The sequence below is a fragment of the Orycteropus afer genome, unplaced genomic scaffold (genome assembly GCF_000298275.1).
Source record: "Orycteropus afer afer isolate SDZICR_OR568_19922 unplaced genomic scaffold, OryAfe1.0 scaffold00120, whole genome shotgun sequence".
NCBI lineage: Eukaryota > Metazoa > Chordata > Mammalia > Tubulidentata > Orycteropodidae > Orycteropus > Orycteropus afer.
The window spans coordinates 7,781,506-7,805,379 of record NW_006921707.1 but is presented as its reverse complement, the minus strand read 5'-3'; the positions used below and the strand labels follow the sequence as shown (position 1 = coordinate 7,805,379).

The 23,874-nt window shown below is 37.1% G+C and overlaps 1 protein-coding gene across 1 annotated transcript in view; it reads left to right on the top strand.

The window, feature by feature from the left end:
• Positions 1 to 23,874, top strand: part of SLC10A7 (solute carrier family 10 member 7) — a 427,489-nt gene that overhangs the window by 380,338 nt on the left and 23,277 nt on the right. The window contains exons 9-12 of the mRNA XM_007944113.1: positions 2,877 to 2,904; positions 3,931 to 4,124; positions 4,985 to 5,036; positions 13,831 to 13,904. Coding sequence (XP_007942304.1) covers positions 2,877 to 2,904; positions 3,931 to 4,124; positions 4,985 to 5,036; positions 13,831 to 13,904 — 348 coding nt within the window. The remainder of the gene's footprint in view (positions 1 to 2,876; positions 2,905 to 3,930; positions 4,125 to 4,984; positions 5,037 to 13,830; positions 13,905 to 23,874) is intronic.

Here is a 23,874-nt window from a genome sequence, read left to right as displayed (position 1 = left end):
CCTTCCTTCCGAGGAGTGGCTGGTGGGTTTGAACCGCCAGCCGTCTGGTTAGCAGGCAAGTGTCTTAGCCACTATGCTACCAGAGCTCCTATTTAAAATAAAGTATTATATAAATTCGATTTGCTATTATGTCCCTAACTATACATTTCAGCAGGATATTTATGAGGAAACAAAACACATTCTGAAAATATGTTGATTCAGTGGATTAAAAGATGAAAATTGCAGAAATAATCTTAAGCCACCTGAAAGAAGAATACTTTTAAAATTCACACTTAACATGAAAAATATTCATCACATCATACCACTTAAAAATCAATTTATAAACATAAAGACAGAATAGAATGAAAAAGCAAGGAACAACCCTGACCCCCTCAAAAAAAATTAAATAAATGAAGAAAATAAAAATGATAATGTTATGGATTGAGCTGTGTCTCCAATAAATATGTGTTGTAACTCTTAACCTCTATGCCTGTGGTTTTAATTCCATTTAGGAATGAATTTTCTGTGATGTTAATGAGGCCAGGATTAGGGTAAATTGTGTCTTGATATAAAAGATATAAAAGGAGCAAGCAGAGATAGGGGAAGACAGATGCCATGCCACATGAAGACCACCAGGGAATAGGAGCTGAAGAGACAAGGACCTTCTCCAGAGCTGACAGAGAGAGAAAGCCTTCCCCTAGAGCCAGGACCCTGAATTTGGACTTCTACATTCCTAACTCAGCCACTCCTCGGAAGGAAGGTGGGGCAATCTACTTCCGTAGTGATACTGCCTTAGAAACCCAAGGAGCAGTTGTTATGAGTTGGGTCCGACTTGACAGCACATAGCAACAACAACAACAGACTCCTAACTGTGAGAAAAGAAATTACTGTCATTAAAGCCACCCACTTGTGGTGTTTCTATTATAGCAGCACTAGATGACTAAGACAGATGGATGCTATATTTCATAGTTATCTTGGTGTATTGACATTCTTCACCGAAGGCATGTTATATTTCTAGGTTTCCAACTTGGAAGTCATGTAGTAATTGATATTTTGCCCATTTACTAGAAGTATAAAGAATCAATTTAAGTTTTCTTTTAACTTTTCCTGGCACTTCATTTAAAATAAAATAAGAATGTCGAAGGTGAGACAATAAGATTAAAGCTTCCTATGGGGATTTTTTTTTTTTCCTTCTCACTCCATTAGGAAAAGTTTATGAGGATCTGGCACTTACTCTAGAATACCTAAATTTTTCTGAGCTATAAGAACAAATGAATTAGTATAGATTCTGAGGAAGGTACAAAGGCCACTTCTTCAAAATCCTTTTCCTACCTTCATCTTAACTTCTTTTATATTTTTCCAAGAGAAAATTCTGAGGTGTCTGTCTCAGGTGGTTTTGATCCATCTCTAGAAAAGTCTTGTTTCCTGTGAGGCTATTAAACATTTCTATAAGGCAAGGAAGTTTGGAGAGTTTTTTAAATGACAATTCTTGACAAATGAAGAAAGATAGTGTCACCAGTTTTGCTTATGAAACATTTTAACACTTTTCCAGCTACACAATGCAAAAGCAGCTGCTTTGTGAATTTTATTTTAGAGGAAGATAGAAAAGCTCTCTGTAGCCTGGCAAGGTAGAAAATATTTAGAAAACCCAGGTAAATATCAATATAAAACTAAAAAGAGTAAAGGACAACCTGTTTTTCCCTGGGGTGGTTTTTTCACTTGTGGGTCTTTGCCCATCTCCCAACTTTTCAGTTGTTTTCTCATCACAATTAAGTGTCCAGCATTGATTTAGTATTTAGAAGAAAGGCATTTTTCTTAGGAAGATTTAGGACTCAGGAGCCCCTATATTCAAAGAGTCCTACTGTGTTATGAGACTCTGAGTACTTTGTAATGAAGAAAAGAGATTATCAGATTAACTGAGTCAAGTTACTGCTTATAAAATTGATTATTTGTCTTGTTTTCAAGAGACACCTCACTGATATTTGTTTGACTATTTTGCGAACAGGGTGGTGGTGGGAGGGGAAGATACTTTTTCTTTTGGAACTGGGAGCAATTCTCTAACCTGTTACAGAAAGAAGACTTCTGTACTTAACCATTATATACTAAAAAAAAAGATTGGAGAACAACATCAATTTTAATAACTTCTGTATAATTTTCGTTAATTTTATTTCTTAAAAGCACTGTATTAAAATTTGGCAACTCCCAGCTTTACTCTATAAAGCATAATTGACTATGAATTACCTTTTCAATGAAGTCGCTCTATAGTCTTGCAATAAATAGCCACTACTCCCACAGTGGCCTATCTGAACATTTGCATGTTCTACTATCCAAAATGTGTGTTCTAATGTAGAACTTCTCTTATTTCCCTATAATTTACATTTAAAGAAAGAAATAAGGATTAGATAAATGACTATGGCTTGAGATCATTCTACTAAAAAAAAAGCACATAGTTTTTTTTATAAATCCAAATATAACTTTAAGTACAAGATCGACTTAAAAAAAAAGTTAAACCACTAGTTAACTAGTTAAAATACCATCCACTGGGAGCTCTGGTACCTAAAGCACTTGACTGCTAACCAGAAGGCTGGCGGTTCAAACCCACCAGCCACTCCTCGGAAGGAAGATGGGGCAATCTACTTCCGTAGTGATACCGCCTCGGAAACCCAAGGAGGGGTCGCTATGAGTCAGGTCCAACTCAATGGCACATAACAACAACAACAACATACCATCCACTGTCTCACTTCATCCCTGACCCTCCCCACTTTCCAGGCTTTCCCATCTATGTACCTTGTTCCAACTGGCACCTTTCTGCTGAGACTCCCTTACTTAAGACTATAATTTCATTTAGTGAATTCTTGAGAATGGTAGAATTTGCTTCAACAGCCATTTGTTCAAAGGTTCTATTGAGAGCAGTTTATTTCTTACGTGGGTATCTGTAAAAGTATGCTCCCTCGTGAATTAAGCCTTTTTAATGACAAAGTTTTTTTGAAGATAACAGAACCCCATCAGCCTTGTCAGGAGAAGTTCCCTGACCTCATTACTGCTAATGGATCATGGTAATTCTACCTGTTGTGGAATCTCATGTTCAATTATACAGGATAATGGGTGACTCAAAATTTAGTGTCTCAACTATAGTCCTTATGATTGGGCTTACTCCATTTCTTTCAGAAGTGAAGGAAGGTTTTGAGCAGAATGGTTCAAACCAAAGTTATTACCAATATTCAGACTGTCCTGTTTTAAATTTATCTGATATGATTTTAAGACAAGGAGATTGCTGTGTAACTTTAGATTTCACCGATCCTTTTGTAGGAAAGTTAGGGCAGGTTTATTCATTTTTAAGTGTTAATTCTGAAATTCTAAAAGTTTGCAAATGGCATTTGTGTTTGGATTCACAAAAACTCTAGATATTCAGAGTTTGAATTATTTAAACTCCCACAACACATGCACTTTTGCTTTTCAAGCATGAGTTATAATTTAATTAAAAACTTCTGGTGCATTGCTAGCATTTTAAATATTAATATGTTCCATGGATCACTTTCGATTATCTACCATCTAAAAATTCTTGAAGATGTCAAATTTTTAAGATTCCCAAAGTTGTACTTGGAATTGTCTGTTGAGTCAAAGGGGACTGTGATAATTACACACATCCATTAGGATCAGCAGAGGAGATAAACTTTGGGGAGGCTTAATGGGCATGTCTCAGTGACAGCTAGCAAAGAGCATTTGGCATGATTAAGGATGGATTTGAATGCAGTTGAAAATATACTCTAATTATGGACACCCAGTGGAAGATGCACTACAAATGTTAAATTCCCCAGAAGCAGAGTGGTGTGGCAGGGAAGCTTTGAAATCCACTGTGGCCATCATCCAAATTCTTCTCTTCCCTTTACGTCTTTCTGCTGTCAGAATCACTTTGTGATGCCCAATTGGGCTGCCTCCATTTCTGCAAAGAGGCAACCTGTTGATCTCTGTGTTTCAGATTGTCCGACGGTACATCAAGGACTGGCTTGAAAGAAAGAAACCTTCTTTTGGTGCCGTCAGCAGCAGCGTGCTCCTCATGATCATCTACACAACATTCTGTGACACGTTCTCTAATCCAAATATTGACCTGGATAAATTCAGTCTTATTGTCATAGTGTTCATAAGTAAGTTGGAAAACTGGATATCCTTACTATTCCTCAGTCTCCTCAATAGCAATGTGTAATGACTTGTATGCTCTAAATTCCTCTCAAACATTAATTTAGTTAGAAGAGAATATTTAATTTCCTATTATATTTACTCAGTAACTTTAGCATGTGTATATATTCTTTCAAAACATGCCAATTATAAATTTAGGGTCTTACTCTCCTTTATTTTTTATGTCTGATGCATTGTTGTCTGATTTACAATAGTTGATGCCTAAGAAGCCTTAGTGTCTATCAAATTTAATATTAGATTGAGTGCTTTGTCACCCACTTATTTTATTATAACTTTAAACTGACCATACCCCTTTTGGGGAATTAAAAACAAGATTTATAATATATGATACTACTATCTGTATAAGTATCATAAGTGGTTGCAGTGATTAAAATATGAATATTCACATGATTATATTTTCTATTAGTCTACTCACAGTAATATTTCATTTTAAGAAGCAGCAGACTGTAAAGTGCAGGTATCTGTTAAGTTTCAATAATAAACCTTTTGTTCTATTTATATTATCATATCAATATTATATAAATTATATAAATATTGTAATATCGAAGAATATTTTGTTCTTAAAATCACAAGTTATTTGAAAATGCATCTTATATGTTACAACATTTATATTTTGCTATAAATATTCATAGTATAAACCACCTTTTTCTAAATTGACCAAATAACCAAATCAAAGAGGACTTTTGATTTCCCCTGAATACTACTATCATGGGTTATGTCTGGGGATAGGTAAGACTTAGTGTTACAGTAAATATACACTACAAATACTGTTTTCAAAGTACTAATTTAGATTTTTTTTTTCTTTCAGTATTTTCCATTCAGCTGAGCTTTATGCTTTTAACTTTCATCTTTACAACAAGGTAAGTGATTTTGTATCTCTTGCTGCTGTTGGTTTGTTTCCTGAAAGAATAATCATGCTCTTTACTTGATTTCTCTGCCATAGTTCTATCCTTGTTTCTCTCCTGTCTCTGTGACCATTGTGCCTTCCTCCTGACACCCTCAAATTGTGGATGTTACCAAAGGATCTGTCCTCAGCCCTTGTGTCATCCTGTGCTTCACATTATGCTTAGACAACCTCCTCCTTGTTATTGACTCAAGCTGTCATCTTCATGCTGTTGATTTTCAAGTCTAGACCTTCCAATCCAATGTTATTCTTGAGTTCTAGCGCCACTTTTCGAGGAGCTCTGGTAGCATAGTGGCTAAGACACTTGCCTGCTAACCAGACGGCTGGCGGTTCAAACCCACCAGCCACTCCTTGGAAGGAAGGTTGGGCAATCCTACTTCCGTAATGATACTGCCTCGGAAACCCAAGGAGGGGTCGCTATGAGTCGGGGCCGACTCGACGGCACATAACAACAACAACAACAGCGCCACTTTTCACTTACGTTTAGAGACCTTCACATAAATGTCTTAGCAAGACCTCAGATTCAAGATACTCAAGATGGAGTTAATCTTCTTCCTCAAAATTTCATCTTCTTCTCACATTTCTGTATTTTTTAATGGAACCACCATCCTCAGAGGTATCTTTATTGGACTCCTTGGCATCATTATTTTAAAAATCTCTTCTTTCTGCCTCTATAATATTTTTTGTGCTCCCAAAGCCACTTTTGTCATTCAGGCTCTTCTTGCTCTTTTTGCCCTCTACTGTTGTAATGGATATCTTACCAGTGTTTCCATTTCTCAGCCCACCTGTATTTAATGCATTTCCAGTACAGCTTCCAGTGACCCAAAGTTCTGATAATAGTTGTCTTGTTTAGAGATATTCAATGGTTATCCATTGTCTTCAAGATATAGTTCATTCTGAAAGCATAAGTACAAGACCCTCTAACTTTTTTTTTTTTTTTTTTTTGCAATCACATGAACCCCTATTAGCATTCATGCTCTCTAAGCTTCAGGTGAGATGAATTCCTTACTGCTCCCTAGAAGTATTTCTGTCCCTTGCTTAGGGTAATCCCATGTCTTAACTGGTCTCCATCTCCTACTTCATCTTTACTGTTCTTAAAGGCACTCATCAAATACAACTTCTCCCACCAATATTTCACATTTAACAGATACCACTTAAGCATTTGGTATGAGAAAAGTACCATAATAAGTATCACAAGATGAGAGATGATTCCAATCCTGCTTCACTCTACAGGCTAGATATGTGCACTGCTAAGTGTCTGCTGAGTGCTACAGTAAGCCAACCTGCAGTCATTTCAAAAGTGTCTTTTCTGAAGAAAGTAACAGAGCAAGCTTTATGGAAGTGATGGGGTTTGACATGAATCATAAAGAATGGCTAATTATTCAGCAAACAGAGAAGCAAAGAGGGGGATTCTTGGTGAGACAAAAAGCAAAAATGAAAAAGTGGACATATATGCACATATAAACACAAAACACAGAGGGACAATAGTAGTAGAAAGAGATTAAAAATAATAATAATTGGAAAAGCAGTATTGGCCCAGATTGCAAGGCCATTGAATGCAGGATATAGAAAAGGCCTGATCTGTTTATAAGGCTTGAAACACTGTCAAAGCAGTGGATACGCTCAGGCCCCACATTGGGCACTTGGTTGTTATAGTACTTGGTAGAGCACTAGGCTGATTGTAAACAGTCAATAAAAATTTATTGATTGATATAATTTGAATCATTTTCCCAAGCTTGTGGTTGTGATTTATGAAGTAAGAGTAAAGCCTGGAGCTATTAAAGTCATAGAGAAAATGTGACTTAATTGACTAAGACTGAGAATGGGAGCTATTTTAAAGTTCTTTTTGTAAATGGCTTCTTATGTCACTTCAGAAAAGACACTTGGTTTTCAGTTCCTGTTTGTTTGCAGGTCCTTATGGCAGAAGTAATCATTAGACTTACTGATCCTACCTGACTAGGTATGCTCAGTGACTGAAAGAAGCCTGGAAAAGATAGAGCACAAAATAGCCACTACTGGGATTGCTGAAAGGGAGAGGAGTATAATAGCTACTTGAATTAAATTTGGAATATTCAGCATAGGGTAGATTGGACTTCCATAAGGATCTGTGGCTTTGGAACCCTTCTATTCTGCTTCACTCCACCTTCACTGAAGTTCTGTCACTTTTAGACTTCTTGGACCCACTATCAGACATGCATATTGCTTGATAAACAGACTATGGGATGGTTGCAGTCATACTCCAAGGTAATGGTTATGAAACCCCAAGTCATTGCACCAAAATTTGGAGATTTTTCAATTGCATAAAATTTAGAAGATGGTTTTCACATTCCCTTTTTGTACTAAAAGGACTCATAGTTCTAGGGGATTTTAATGGAGGAATGAGAGATACCAACACTGATTGATCCCCTGTACTCTGTGCCAGGCACTGGGCAAGGTGTGGTGCATGTCTGACAGCAAAGGCTATGATGGCAAGCAGGATAGCTAGAGTTAGATCCATTTCCACTTGACTGCTAAGCTCAGGCTTTTGTTCACTGTGCTAAATGATTTTAATTATTTTTAAAGTTCACAATACTTGTTTTGGTTGGAGAATTTGTAGAGATTATTTAACTGAAGTATTGAAGTTCACATACATAAGCAACTTAATCAGAGATAACAAGAGTTTTGAAGTAGGGCCTTACTGGTTTATACTCTGTTGAGTTTGATTTTCTTTTTTCTATTTTTTTGGTCCTTCCTACTTGAAGTTGGTGAAACTGGTCTGTATTTTGCTCGGATTTTCCTTACCAATTCGGTAAATCTGAAACTATTCTGAATATCAAGAGATAAAAATCTCCACATAGAACTGGGTCTGTGTCTACTCTATATCATGCTACTGCACTCAGATGATGAAAGTGTAGCATAGAGCCCGGAGAGACCCAGCCTAGAAAATTCAGCTTTCCTGCAACACTCTGCTTACCTGGTTAGCATTTCTTACAGGGACTCACCTGGATGCTATTGTTACCACTCTAATGTCTGGCATGTATTTCTACTATGAGTATGAAAAATAGATTTAAGAATTATTATTCTGTCTTATTTATTTGCCGGGAGCTCTGGTAGCATAGTGCCTAAGGCACTTGACTGCTAACCAGAAGGCTGGCAGTTCAAACCCACCAGCCACTCCTCGGAAGGAAGGTTGGGCAATCCTACTTCCGTAGTGATACTGCCTCGGAAACCCAAGGAGGGGTCGCTATGAGTCGGGACCGACTCGACGGCAAATAACAACAACAACAACAAATTTATTTGCCTACAGAATGGAGTCAGGGTTAAAAAGCCCAACTTGGGAGTCAAACAGAGTTGGGTTTGAATTTCGTTTAATAGTTTGTAACTTTTGTTAGTTTCCTCATTTGTAAAATGGAGTTAGTAGTAATAGTACCTATCTCATAAGGTTGTTTGGAGAAATCAATAATATTCACATGAAGTTCTTAGCATACTATCTAGCAAGTGCTTAATAAATATTCACCACTAATAGAATTATTTATTATATCAAAATATTTTATCTGTTATATCAAAAGCTGACAATGGAAAAGAGGGAATTAACTTTTCCAGTCTTATAATACATTCTTTCTGACTTTTCTGTGTCACCATCTGATTCATCAAACCAGAGTCAGCTGTCCATAGTGACCTAAGCTTTCTGCAACTTTGAGAACTGTCAAAGTTTACACAGTGGTGACAAAACTCAGAAAACTAAAGCCATAATCAAGAGCCATTAAATGTGTGTGTGTATGTATAAAAGAAATATATATATAGATATCATACATGTATCATATATATATATCTATATATATATCTATATATATAGATATATATATAGCGACCCCTCCTTGGGTTTCCAAAGAGGTATCTCTACAGATACTCCAAGAAGGTATATCTCCAGTCTTCCTTCTGAGGAGTAGCTAGTGGGTTTGAACTGCCAGCCTTCAAGTTAACAATCAAATGCCTTAGGCACTACGCCACCAGACCTCCCATATCTCTCTATATACATTAGATAGATAGATAGATAGCAGTTTGGTAGGCTGATAACTAGAATAACAGAAACCTAGAGTGTCATTGGAGTTATAAAAGAAACCTTAAAAACATGAAAAGGAAGAAAACAAATACTTAACTATTTGAATAGGTGTTTTAAGCCTTATCAGTGTCTTTTCAATCAGATGTTTCAGTCTGACTCTCACCAGCCCAAGGAGGAAAAAAGGCAGCTTGAAATGAAGGTGAGAGGGAGAGAAGGAAGACGGGCATTGTTATTACCATTTGAAATTGAGGCAGCAAAGCTGCAGAGCCCAGAGAAGCTTATTTAATGCCACACAGCTAATGACAGATGATGTCTTCCCCTAAAATGAGTAAAGACAAAACACAGGTATAGAGGTTAACAAAAGAAAGTATTTTACATGAAGTTTCTTCCTCTAAAAACAATGGGTTTAGACAGAGCTATCTCAGAGGACCTTTTCTATGATTCTGTGATTCTACTAGTAAAGCCTTCTGACATGTTTTCCTTTGTGGGTACTGCAAAATAAATATGATGTGGAAAACATTGATTGAAATCTTTGTAAGAGAGAATAAAAAGACCAGTTGGGAAGAAAAGGAAATAAATATCTCAAGGGAAGTCAAAGTGATCAAAAGAATTATAAAAACAGGATAAAAAGAAAATCAATATTAAAAAGAGATAAGGTGGGGTTAGAAAATAAATAATAATGTCATTCCTTTTAAGAATGTCAGCAGAAGTAATGGAAATGTTAATCACTGAAAATAATTATTAACATTATTACCTAAATGTACTGATCTTACCAGAATGCCTACTTTTTCTATGTATCGTCATGCCCTGTCACATTGAGCCAGCCCTTGACTGAACATAGCCGTGGGTCCGTTTCTTGCCATAATAGCTGCTATTATCCATTATGTTTTGTGGAGGTTTTTTTGTTTTGTTTTTTAATAATTTCCTTCCCAGAAGGTAAGCTTATCTCTAAGAGTTGGGGAAACCTCCTGATTAGCTGTGTGAATTCAGGGAAGTTGTTGAACCTCTCTGTACATTAAGTTCCTTTTTTGGAAGAATGGTTGTAATACTATCTACCTCCTAATTCTGTTCAGAAGAGAATGAAATACTGGATGCAGTGCTTAGAAAGATGCTCAGTAAACGCCTACTGCTGTGGTTACTCTTGGTCATCATTATTAACGAAAGGCTAAATAAGTATCTGCTCTATTGGCTTTCCCTATGGCACATACTGTTATTGTAGAGCTAGAATATAAATCAATCCCATTTAGGGAGAATATTGTTTCTAACCTTAAAAATTCAATTGTTATGCTTTAAGCCTAATCCTCCCTTCCCACTGGTTGACTTTAGGGCAATATTCCAACTCAAATCAGGCCAGAAATCTCCCAGCATGGGCCTAGCATCAGTCTCCTTAACTGAAGCAGAGGACAAGTAAACATATTTTGCAAATATCCTCTATAGCTATATTGTAAATGGTGCTCTCACTAACAGCAGCTAGCACAACATTAAATCAGTCTCCTTGGCCAGAGAGACTTTGACACATTGGAAACGTACTATAATCTGGAAAAGAGCAAAATATCAAGCAGAACACAGTTCACTAAAGGGGAAATATACTGCCAGATTCTCTTGGAAGGAAACCAAACTATATAAATTCAGATGCAGCAACAATTGGTTATACACAAGGGCAGTCAGAGACTAAAAGGTCTTTGTGGTGTTGCTAACCCCACAAGCATTGATGGAGAACATCCAAAAACTGGGCCAGGTGGTTATGCTACATGCTCTACAATCATAGGTGGGTGTTCATTCCTGCCTGAAAGTTTTTTCGTCATGAATTGACTGTGATATCCCCAATGTGCCTATCTCAACCTTTTCTAATTTCCTCAGTTCCCAGGCCTCAGTATTACCCCAAACTCTCTGGATGGGTAAAGTACCTGATACTTTACTAAATAAATAAAATCTCTGACCCAAATTGCCTATATTTCCCATTCCCTATCTGAAATTTTTCCCTATTTTTCACCCATCTTCTATTCCTTGCATCCCAGAGACTGTAAGAAACTCCCCTCACAGGCTAACCCCTCGGTCTTGTCTTCTCAGCTTTCTCTAGGAACCTGATTTTATCCATTATTTCTATCTGCTGCATCTTCAGTATCTCCCTGTAAGTATATTCAGATCTCTCACGTTTTCCTTCTCTTCACTAGATTTCTTGAAAACACAGTCTCCTTCCTACTACAAATAAAATACACTCAAACATCAACTCCTTGGCCTCCTTCCCAAGCCCCATTGGGCCTCCTCTTCCATTTCCCATTTCTGTTAATGCATTAATGCACCTTTAATGTTCAAAGTTTCTAATTTCTCTTTAATTCCTTCCCATCTCTCAAAGAAATAATAACAATAATGATATCAACTAACATGTATTGAACACTGAGAATGTGCCAAAATCTTAACAAACATTGGCATTTATCCTCACACTGCCTAAAGGGCAAGACTTATTATCTGCTTTTTATATATAAACAAAAGGATAGCCTCGATTTAAAGCTGGTTTACTCCAGTGCCTGTGCTCTTAAAGCCCTTGGAAGGCAGTATTGCATAGAGGTTAACCATTGGCAAGTTCTTTTAATTTTATTTCTGTCTCTCTTACCTCCATCTCCTACTCTCACTGCGATTCTTCAGGCTCTTAAAACATCCTGCTTCCTGGCTAGTCTCAACATCTTTGGTCTTATACCATGCTGTGTGATTACTCCTCCTTAAGAACAACAACAAAAAGAAGAACAGGTCTGATCGTGTCACTCTACTGTCCAAAGAGCTCCAGTGCTTCCTCTTAGCCCATCTTATCAAGACCACGTTGTTGCACCCAAGTCAGCCTGAAGAACCTTATCTTTGCCAATGGCCTCTGTACTCCCACACTTCAGTTTCACTATTCATTACCTAAAATACACATCTGTATATGTCTTAACCTATTCTTTAGGTTTAGATCTGCTCAATTGTTATTTTCTCCAAGAAGGTTTCCTGTGTACTCCATTATCAACCACCACCACTACTACCCCACCCCCACCCCCACCACCTCCATAGACCAGAAGCAATGTTTCTCTTAGGTACCAAGACTATGCTCTTACTTCTTTCTTCTTCTCGCTCTCTCCTCTCTCTCCAGCCCTCTCAGTTTCTTAATCTCTTTTTTAGAGAGTGTCTATCTGTATTCTAATCATCTCTCATTCCATGCTTTACAGGAGCTACATTAAGCCCCATTCAGCCTATATGAGGAGTAAAGGGGTGAAGGACTATGTCAGCCATGTAGTACTATGGTTAAGAAACAAGCATTACATGACAATAGAAATAAGAAAATGAAATGTGGAACAGTAGCACAGTCTTATTATACTCAAATGATACACTTCCTTGGAGAATCCTCAACTGAGGTGCAGTACCAAAAATTCGGTTAGGAAACTTGTTATCAAAGAGATAGCATTAGAACCAATTAGGAATCATGAACATTAGTGAGAAGGGCTCTTCACCCCTCCGTTGAGTATATAATAGAGAAAACATGATATGTGTTCCATTTAGGGAAGATTTTTCTGCCAGTGAAAGTTATTAAGTATGGGGATAAGGTTACTACAGGAAATGATGGGATCTCTTCAGAGGTTTTTAAAAATTGGGTAGATTGTTGTATCTGTGAGTATGTACCTGCAGCCAGTGTCTGGAGAATTTTTACATTTGCTAACTCTCTTATCTGAATTCTGGGCAGGGAATGAATAGACTCACTATACCTTGAAATTCTGATTATAGTTTGTAAAATATGAAAGAGGACACAATAGTAATGATTACACATCCGACCTTTGCTACTTGTGGTTCTCTAACTCTTTAAAAGAGGAAATCTGACTATGAGATCTTCTGCCAGTATTGAACCTTTATAACAGTTAATGGTTTGGGACTTGGTGCATTGTTTGTTTTTTGTTTTTCTTTTTTAATGCTTAACACTGTATAACAGTAGTAGATTGTAGGTGTTAAGAGCAAAGGCACAGGAGCCAGCCTCAATTTGAATCCTGAGCCTGTCACTTACTAGCTGTGTGCCTCAGTTTTCCCATCTGTAAGTAGGGATGTCTTATCATCTGCCTTACGAGGTTGTTGTCTTTACATGAAAGATGTAGAGCAGTGCCTGGCACATGGTAATTTCTCAAAAAAAAAAAAAGGATAGTATTTTTATTTTTACTAAAACATAAATGTTGTTCATTCTTTGTTCAGACCATATAGTTCTCAACAAAGTGTGTTTTCTCTACTGAAGGGATGTGTTGCTCTTGAGAGAAGCATTTTTAGAGATATAGTAACTCTTTTAATAGAAAACCTATGATTTAGCAAAGAGAGTTACATTATTTTCATCAAGTCCCAGACCACAGTTAAGAAAGAACACGAATGCAGGAGGAGATTAAATTTGAATCCTGGGTCTGCTCCTTACCAGCTATGTGCCTTAGTTTTCTCATCTGTAAATATGAATATTGTATATTGTATATGTGATCTTAGGAGACTACTACCACACTTTTTTTAAGTGGTCTCCTTTTCATGGATGTACTACTCAGAAATGATTCTCTAAAAGAAATTCAAATACTTCTGTACATTTGGGTTACTTCTGTCACCAGGATTTGTGAAAGGGATGTTAACATGAAGGTAGGTATTATATTTGATTTATGATGTGTTAAATAGGCTTTTGATAAAAGTCTTTGTAAAAAGCTTTTTTTGCCCCTAGGAATAATTCGGGTTTCACACCAGCAGACACAGTGGCTATCATTTTCTGTTCTACACACAAATCTCTCACATTGGGTAAGTGATTCACAGAGTTGAAAACCAACATTTAATATTTCCCTCATATGGTTGCATCTTAGGATTTTGATACATGAAAAACTGTTCAAATTAAACGCAACAAGGTATTATCCACTCTGTATGATAAAGAACAATAGCAAAGTGAGGCTGGGACATCGTTTTGAAATATTGAGAGAACCAGTTTTTGAGGCCCTAAATTTAATAGTGTTAGATTTAGCTTGATTTATAATCATGTTTTTGATTCCCATAAAAGATTTTCACAGTAGAATGTTAACATTAACAGCCAAGAGAGGAAAAAAAAAAAACACTACTTCTGAAAAAAGAATTGGCAAAAACTTTGCTTTTGAGGGCTGTAAAGTTACCCCTGGAAAATGAAAATTGTTTACTGTGAGCTTGGAGCAAGGTGGAGATAATGTTATTTATTAGTCTAATTCAATATTGACATTAGTTTGAAGTCCATTTTGGAATGTTTTGTTATCTCTATATTTCAAGAAAAAGTCCATATAGTCAGTTTGAACTGAATCTGGAATTGAAAGTAAAATAAGTATTTATTTAATGGACAAAAGTAGATCAAGGAGGAAAGTACTGTTTTCTACTTAGCTTTCTCCAAGTTAGTAACATTATACCAATAACCGGTCCAGATATTTTGAATCTGTGCTTTTAGTCATTAAGTCATTAAGTAATCAGAAATGTTATTGAAGTATACATTATTCACAAACTCCTTGAGCATAGTAGGCATGTTGTGGTAAACACTCACAATAAAACATAGTAGAAACTCATTTTAGCATATGACTCACTCACTTAAGTGAATGAAGAATTATGACTTTGCTCTAGGTCTGCTCGTGTTGAAGAAAGTCAGTCTGTAATCTAGGAAATGAAGATATTTTGCATGTTTTTTTATTAATTCCAAATGCATTTGTCTGATAGAGCCTATATCAATCTTACCAATGATTTAGAATAATTTAGAACAAACTCTTTTAGTAGCAGTTTTATCTAGATCTTCAACTTATTTGAATAAATTAAATATATGGTCTGTACTCTGCAGTATATTCATTTGGTTTTCATAATCATCATTATTACATCAAAGTTTAAGGAACTTTGTGAAGCCGTGTTCCAATCCTGATTTTGCAACCTTGCACAAATCATTTAACTTCTCTAAACCTTAGCTTTCTCATCTATAATATGGGGCAGAATAACACATTCAGTTAGGTTATTGTAAAGATTAAAGATAAAATTCGAAATATACCTAGCACAGTGAGCACAGTGTCTGGTAGGTAGTTGATACATGACAAAATTAATATAATAGTTGTACTGTGTGAATTGCTGTGGGTTAAATGAGAAAGCCTACATAAAGAGCTTGCTATAGTGCCTGGCACATAATAGGCGCTCTAGAAATGGTATTATTAGTCATTATTAACTCTATTAATTATAACTTATGTTACTGCTTCCAGGGTTCCATTTTCCTGGCTCTGTCTTGAAGACTTTCATGTAACAAGTGTGGTTTAGTTGCTGACATCAAAGCAATCATCTTGCACTTGTTTCCCATGTGTGTTATTGTGATGTGGTATCTAATATTCTATTGGGACTTCTGGTGGCATAGTGCCTAAGGCATTTGACTGCTAACCAGAAGGCTGGTAGTTCAAAGCCAGCAGCCACTCCCCTGAAGGAAGACTGGGCAATCTAGTTCCATAGTGATACAGCCTCGGAAACCCAAGAAGGGGTCGCTATGAGTTGAATCAACTGAACAGCAGTGAATTTGGTTTTGGGAGCCCTGGTGGCATAGTGCCTAAGACATTTGCCTGCTAAATAGAAGGCTGATAGGTCAAACCCACCAGCCACTCCTCAGAAGGAAAAATGTAAGGGACTATATTATAAAGGTGGGTAGTCCAGCGGTACATGCTGTGGGATGCCTCCGAGTCCAGAGTGCAGGAATGAAACGAGCCCGTGTCTTCAGAGCCCATGTGGAGCCATGGTTGCACTAAGTATGTTTCTGCATTTCTGCAATGGGCTTTTAAACAAAGCTACCCCTAGGATTTGCTTTTGTCAGGAAAACCAAAATGGATTTTCTTTTTTCCTCTGTGATGTTCTTCTATGCTAGAGCTAGCTATGTTGAACAAAGAATTCTACCCAAGAGCACACTGCAGTATGGTGGTAATGCTTTCTGTAAGCAAAATATCTGCAAGTTAATCTCTTGTCTTTCTGTTTTTCTTAATCCCCAAAGCCATAGTCTTCTGTTCTTGATGCTTTCTGAAAGCTAATTTCCAGACAAATAGATAGGTGCTTTGAACACCAATCAAAAGTAATTGTTATTCTGGAAAGGGCCAGGTAACCTTGGAATTTTGTTTGCTTTTGTAGTGTTCTCCCATGAAATAGGATGGTTAGATCCTCTAATAAGACATTAGTGTAGTATCTAAGTAACTATGTAGCATAAATCTTTAGTTACTTCCATAAAATGACAGCTCTCTTAGAGTTGCAAAACCTGAATACTCATCCTGGCTCTTCTACAAATACTTCTCCAGACCCCCGTTCTCCAAAATTAGAGAATTTTACTAAATAATTTCTAAGGTAGCTTCCAACTCGAATATTCTATCATTCCTTAATCACATTCTGCATGCTCTAAGTAGCATTTATGAAAGTGGGCTCTTTGCTGCTTCCCTTATCTGAGACAGGTGGAATGAATGGATCGTCCTTGTCCTGGGAGTGCTCTTATTGTCACATATAGCAGGGAGTGTTTGAATCCTGTTGCTAGAATGGACCTTGTTGAGCTCTGTAATTTACAGTATCAGCTCTAACAAGATCCAATTCATGTTTCCCTCTACTGGTGACCTGCCATCACTAGTACAAAGGATATGCCATGACAGTAACCTGAGCTACAGGCAGATAAGTATCTCAGTGGAAATTCTTATACACATAGAGATGAATGTGGAGTGTGGAGAATTCGTATTCCAGAAAGCAGGAGGTGGGAAGATCCTGAAGTAATATTCAGAATTATGCTTTCTCTCACTTTTCACGCAAAAGTGAGATATAATAGGTTAGACTATCTATTTGGCACATGAAAAAGATATCTTTCCCTTGTATAATTACTGTCATGTAATATTTCTTCTAATGATTTTACATACATATCTTTAACATCTCAGATAGAATAAATGCATTAAGTGTGCCTTATGAAATACCATGTATTGCTCCAGTCATTGTTTGTATTTAAGAATAGATCACTGTAGGCCAAGTGTTCCCATGTAACCAGTAAACCAAAGAGCAAAACTCTTGCTTGAGAAGCTTCTTGAATATTCTCTTGTATACATACACCTTCAATTTATTTTATTGTTCTTGCTTTTGCCCTATCTCAATCTTTTCCATGTACTTGCATCCACACACATGCTGAATTTGATTCATTGCTTTTATTAGTGCATTTGCCATTGATTGATTAGTTCTTCGTATTAGTACTTTTTCTATTGATTGATTGCAGATGAAGTGACTATTTGACCTTTAATTATGAGGCTTCCTATTGAAAATGACATTGAGCTATGGCTTCACATAATCCATCTGGAAAGCCTGACATGATGCCGTTCCCTGGAGTTCATTCAGGAAGAAAGAGAAGGCCTGGAGGAAGTGCAGAGCTATCACTGTGCTTCATCTAAAACAATACTACAGGGCTTGTTTGCTGCTCTCCTATAGTTTCAACTCAGGGTTGGAGGTAATTTTATATTTTGTCAGGACAACATCACTTGCTGTGGGTTGCCATAAAAGCCATGAACACTCTCAAATTATTCTCTAGCTTGATGCTAGTATCTTTATAGTAATGAGGAGATATTTTACATAGTGGGGACCGAAGAACAGCTTGTCCTCTGCTTCACAATGGTTCAGTGCACAGTCAAGTAAATCAAGAGAGAAGTTCAATCCAAGACATCCTTGTGGAATTGGCATTTTACTTTTATGTATTTTTTTTCTCTTGTGTATTTAAATCCCTACACCAAGAAAGAGAATGTTTAAGGATGTTTAACATCCTTAAGTTAGGTATATTTGCATAAACTAATGAGAGTATTAGAAACTACTAATAGTTTTGAATAATAAAATGAAAGTACATAATCTCAGAGCATATCAAGTGACTACTGGCAGTCACTTGTGAGATTCCCAGATGTTTCTTATTTCCAGAAGTATCTCTGAATTGATCTATTGCTATTTTAATATTGTATAGAGTGTTATGATCAATTTTTATTAAAAGTCCTCTTTGTGTCTAACCATTTATAAACAATTGTATACAAAGGCATATCAAGGCAGCTATTCCTTGTGTTGTTTATTCTTTGTCATGGGTCTGTGGTTGCAGCTACATAGGTGAACTGTGACAAAAACTATGCATTAAGGAAAACAAAAATATAGGTAGACATAGGATTCTGCAGAGTGGAAAGAGCACATCTCTGATTTAGTCTGAATTCAAGTTCCCATTCTCTCATCAAAAACTAGAACTTAACAGCTGTAGGCCTCAATTTTCTCATCTGTAAATTGAGAAGGTGGACAAAATTCCTTGCGGTTTTAAGTTTCTGTAAGTCTGTGCTCAACGGTGGATATTTCTTTTCTATGAGATAACAGCAGTTTCCCTATTAGGTGTGTAAAGGAAAAGAATTCTTGGAAGAAATAGTTATGTAATTTATGTTAGGATGTTATAGGAAAGAAAATGTGGCTGTTGCTTTTTCCTAATGAGGTGGAAAAAAAAAAAAAAACCTACTCTCCAAAGAATGCCATAGGAGAAACAAAATGTTTAAAAGATCTTTTTTTCAATTTTAATTGAAAGCTTTTCAAGAATATTAAAAGATTATGTGCAACTGGAGCTGCAAAGATCATTTAATAGGATTTGGGTTATTTTCTCAAGAGGAAATGGAATTGAAATAAGAAACATTTTATTTCTGTTATTCTTTTTTCTCAAAGCTTATTCATGATTCTGTTTGGCACATGAAGAATATTATCTTAATAAAGTTATCATGCAATCAAGCAGCACTTTTTTTTAAGCACTTTAAGTAATGTTACTTGCACAGCCTTGAATATTGGCCAGTCAGTAATTATATGTTATTTTGCATAAAAAGGAAATGAAAGTTTCTTTTCTAAAGAAAATTTAAAAGCTTATCACAGATCATATACCTAGCAGAGATTACATTCCAGGTCTCCTGGCTCCAGAACTGTGCTGGATAACAGCATATGAAAGTACTTTAAAGACCGGTTCCAAGTACTGTGAATGTGTGATCTCAGCATGGGTTTGAATTCTTTTCTTAATTGTTTAAAAAGAATAGTACTTACTACTTTGCTGGTTATAGGATACTCAGTTTTAAAATACCTAATATCTATAATTGTTCCCAGAAACATGTATTTCCATGTGGTCCAGTTACCAACTGACACTCATTCCTTAAATATTTTCTTTATTAGTGAAAAAGTATATTCTATTTAAACCGAGTCTTGCTGAGCCATTCTTACCTGTCATAAGGAAACGCCGTCTATACTCCATTCCTGAAAACTAAGAGTCATGGCGCTGCTTGACAATAAACTACTCAAATGGAAGTGGAAATCCAGATTAAAGACAGAAAGTAGAAGTCTGTCTTTGGAGTATAGCTATGAATATGGATCTGTCCTGTAGGTTGCTCTAGAGTTGTAGTTCTGTGGGGAAAGGCAGTGTAGGGGCATCGTAGCTGACAGATTCTTAAAGATGCCGCTGAAATAATAGACCCACCTTGCTGAAGAAGAGTAAGGGCATACCTGCCATTTTGTGCTATTTTCTAACACACATAACAAAAAGAGCAAAATTAAGTTCTCAAATAAGTGATACACATATGTTCCTCAGAGGTGGACAACTTTGTTTTGTATTTTTGATTCTGAATGTGATATCCAAACATTTTTGCTGACATATCTAGATTTTGTCATAAAAATTTCAGAAAGTCCCATAATAAAACCTCTTTGGGGGATCCCCAGTCTAGCCCTCCAGTACCATTTGGATTGGATCTTTCATCTTAACAATATGCCACGAGACACTCACCATGATATCCCCTCACTTCTCTTCCTCTGTGTTTTCTATACTAGGGACTTGCAAGCATTTTTAACCACAACCTACAGTTAGAAACATCGTTTACAGTGTGATCTAGTACACAGGTGTAAAAAGTTTCACAAACAACATTCACCCTTACTTTATGCACTACATTCCATATTCTATTCACGTGCTAGATAAAACCCACTGAATCGATTTTGCAGCTTACTAATGGGTTGTAATTCAAGATTTGAAAAATATTGCTAATTCCTTGCTTAGTAAGAAGGAGACTTTGTCCCCTTCTCAAGTAGTTAACATGTAGAAAATGGCTATCTTTGTTCCTAATACTACACTGGAACCAGAGTAAAAGGAAGAGTTAGAATAATTCTTGATTTGCAGAAATGTAAGATAACGTACATTTAGATAAGTATTGTATGAATTCAGCTTATAGAACAGAATTTCTATATCTTGTTATGATTTATTTTTTAAAATTGTTTTCTCTAGTCATGTTTTCTATAGCAATAATTAGCAGCTAAGATTTATGGAGTACTTAATAGGCAGACGCCGTGCTAAGCTCGTTACATGAAGTAATTTACTTTAAAATACTTTTGTATTGACAGTGTGGTATCACTGTTAGTTTAGACTTCAGTTCCAGGGACGGCCAGGGAAAATTCTCGGTGGAGAACTTGGCTACCATTTTATCAGAAAAGAAATACTCCAGAGGCAGCTACAACAAATGTGTTTGTTATCAGTATCTCTACCAACCTGAGACTTCACTAATTAGCATAGTGAATTCAGAAGTCAATTTTTACTGGTGAGGTTAGTGACTTATTAATTTGCATTATGAATGTTAAGAAATGGGTTTTCCACTGATAAGTAGACTGCCCAAAATACCTCAGAGAAACTCTTCATTTGCTAAAAGAATCTAGTAAGTCCCATTGCCTGATATTAAATCCTCAGGAGTATGCTGGAGATTTGATTCCTGCCTGGTTTTGTGTCTGGCTACTGCTCAGAGGACCTGTGATTACCTGAGGCCGACTCTCAAGGTAACTGGATCCTGTTCTGTAATGTAGCTGAGGGGTTTTGGTGGCATACGGCCTAAGGCATTTGACTGCTAACCAGAAGGCTGACGGTTCAAACCCACAAGCCACTCCTCAGAAGTTAGGTTGGGCAATCTACTTCTAAGTAATACCACCTCGGAAACCCAAGGAGGGGTCGTTATGAATCAGGTCTGACTCGATGGCAGTGAGTGAGTTGGGACTTCGAGTTTACAGGGTAGATTGTATAAGCTATTTTTGTGCTTGACTGCTAATATATATTGAGTTATAAATACTTGTATGTGTATGTGGCAACTTACTTTCATTGGCAAGGTTGTAGGAATGTAGCTGATCCTCACCTATTTCAGACTTTTTTGACCACTACACAGTATGTATTAGAGGGAATCTGGGGCTTACGTGCAGCCAGCATGACACAGGTCATTTCCCACTCCTTTATTTGCACCAGCTCACATTACTCCCACAATCACCCCGGAGAGGGAAAGTGAAGTTCCAAAGTGATAACTTGCCAAAGGCACACAAACCCAAGTGGCAGAGCCAGAACGCAAGCCTAAGTCTGACCGAGTCAGGTTCTTAGCCATTGTGCTAAGCTGCAGTGAGAATTCCCCAAAAAGAGACCCTGGGCGATCTACTTCCATAGTGATACTGCCTCAGAAACCCAAGGAGGGGTTGCTATGAGTCGGGTCCGACTTGAAGGCAAACAACAACAACAATAGCTATAAATGAGGAGACCCGGGCTCTAGTAACAATCCTATCACCCACTAGCTATGAAAAGTTTGAACTAGATGATCTCTGGGCCTATTTCCAACACCTAATGGCGCTCCAATTTTAAAAAGTTTGTTGTGTATTTAGCTTCAGAATCATGAGCCCTGCAGAGGAACACCATTATGTCAGCATTTTCTCAAAGTGGCCCCCTGATCCTTTGCCTCAAAATTACAAGGGCTTGTAGGCTTGAAAATGCAGCTTCGCAGGCTTTACTCTGGGCCTGAAATCATTCTGAGTTTCTGTCAGCTCTGAGTCATGGCAACCATATGTACAGCTGAACGAAATGTTGCCCGGCTCTGTGCCGTCTTCAAGGAGCACTGGTGGTACAGTGGCTGCTAACTGAAAGGTCAGCAGTTTAAACCTACCAGCTGCTCCATGGGAGAAAGATGTGGTAGTTTACTTCTGTAAAGATTTACAGTCTTGGAAACCCTGTGGGGCAGTTTTACCCTGTCCTATAGGGTCACTAAGAGTCAGGATCAACTCAATGGCAGTAGTTTCAGTTTTTTCAGTACAATCTTCACAATCGTTGGTATGTCTGAATCCATTTTGTGGTTATACCCTAGGCCTACTGAATCAGAAATATTAAGGATAAGACTCAGGAACCTGATTTTTGTAACATATTCCACAAAGGAGAATCTTAAAACTTTCCACCATCAAGTCGATTCTGACTCATAGTGATCCTTTGGGACAGAGTCAACCCTAAGTTGATTTTTTGTGTGTGTGTTTCTTTTTTATTTATTATTTTTTATGTTGTTGTTATTTTGGCCTGGCTATGGTGTGCCCTACTTTTAGATATTTTTTTCATCACATCATTAGCCAAAAGGAAACACTTAGGGCATCAGTGTTTATGATACACTACAAGGTACTATATAAAAAATAAATAATAAACAATTTTAAAAACAATAGTCCTGTACCTTGATCTCCAGGAATCACCCATGTCCTCATTCTGTGTTTTTAGTCTGTTATATTATGGTCCTATCCAAGAAGGACAAAAACCTGGCTCCAGTTTTCCTACTCTGTAGCTGGAGTTCCCATTCTTTTGCCTAACTTCAAATGTCCTTTTAAGTTCCCTTTGTACCAATCTAGTTAAACCTTGACCTTTGGATGCGGACATAAGCCAGTACTTTATAAGGTACCATCTGAACGAGAGAACCATTGTTCCATGCCCACTGTATTTGGCACTCACTCCAGAAATATGGCTTTCTTAAGACAATGCCTTCTGAGAGAGTTGACAGTAACATTTAAGCATATTTAAAATAATTTCAAAATGTCTACTACTTAAAATTATCCTGACATAAATCACTTTATAAAAAGAAGTATATATGATTTTTAGAAAAATCTCTCAGCTATAATAGGTACTATGGAACAATAAAATAGAAACATAAGAGAATCACTCTTTTCTAGAAGCCAGGGCTCTGAAAGGGAAAGCAAACCACATATGATCGTAAACCAAACCAAAAAAAAAAAACTCACTGCTATGAGTCGATTCTACTCATAGCAACTCCTCCTTGGGTTTGTGAAGTGGTATCTCTAAACACTTTAAGAATATTTGTAAACAAATGAAGGCCAGTGGAGGCTTGGCAGCATCTGTTACAGGAAGTTTTAGTTCCTAGAGCAGTCCACCAGTCACCAGTCTCAAAATTTTAGAAATGCTTCAGACCTCGTAGGAACTCTGGTGGCACTGTGGTTAAAGCATTGGGCTGCTAACCCATGGGCGACATTTGGAACCTCCCAGCTGCTCTGCAGGACAAAGATGAGGCTGTCTGCTTCCATAATGATACACAGCCTTGGAAACCCTATGGGGGCAGTTCTACTATTTCCAATAGGGTCGCTATGAGTTGGAATCAATTCAGTGGCAGTGAGTAGTGGGTTATTCCTCATCCTGAATGATTTCAGTGGCAAACACCTTCCCTGTTCCGTCCTGCAGGCTGTAGTCTAAATTTGAGCTCCATAACACTATTTGATAATGCTGCTTCGTATAATCATCATCATCCTAACAGTTATCATTTTAGAGGTGCTGACTCATATCAGAGACTGTACTAGGTAGTTCACATACACTATTTCACTTGAAACCAACAACTCTTTGAGATAGTTATTTTAACCTCATTTTGAGCAGATGTGGATACTGAGAGATACTGTTGTT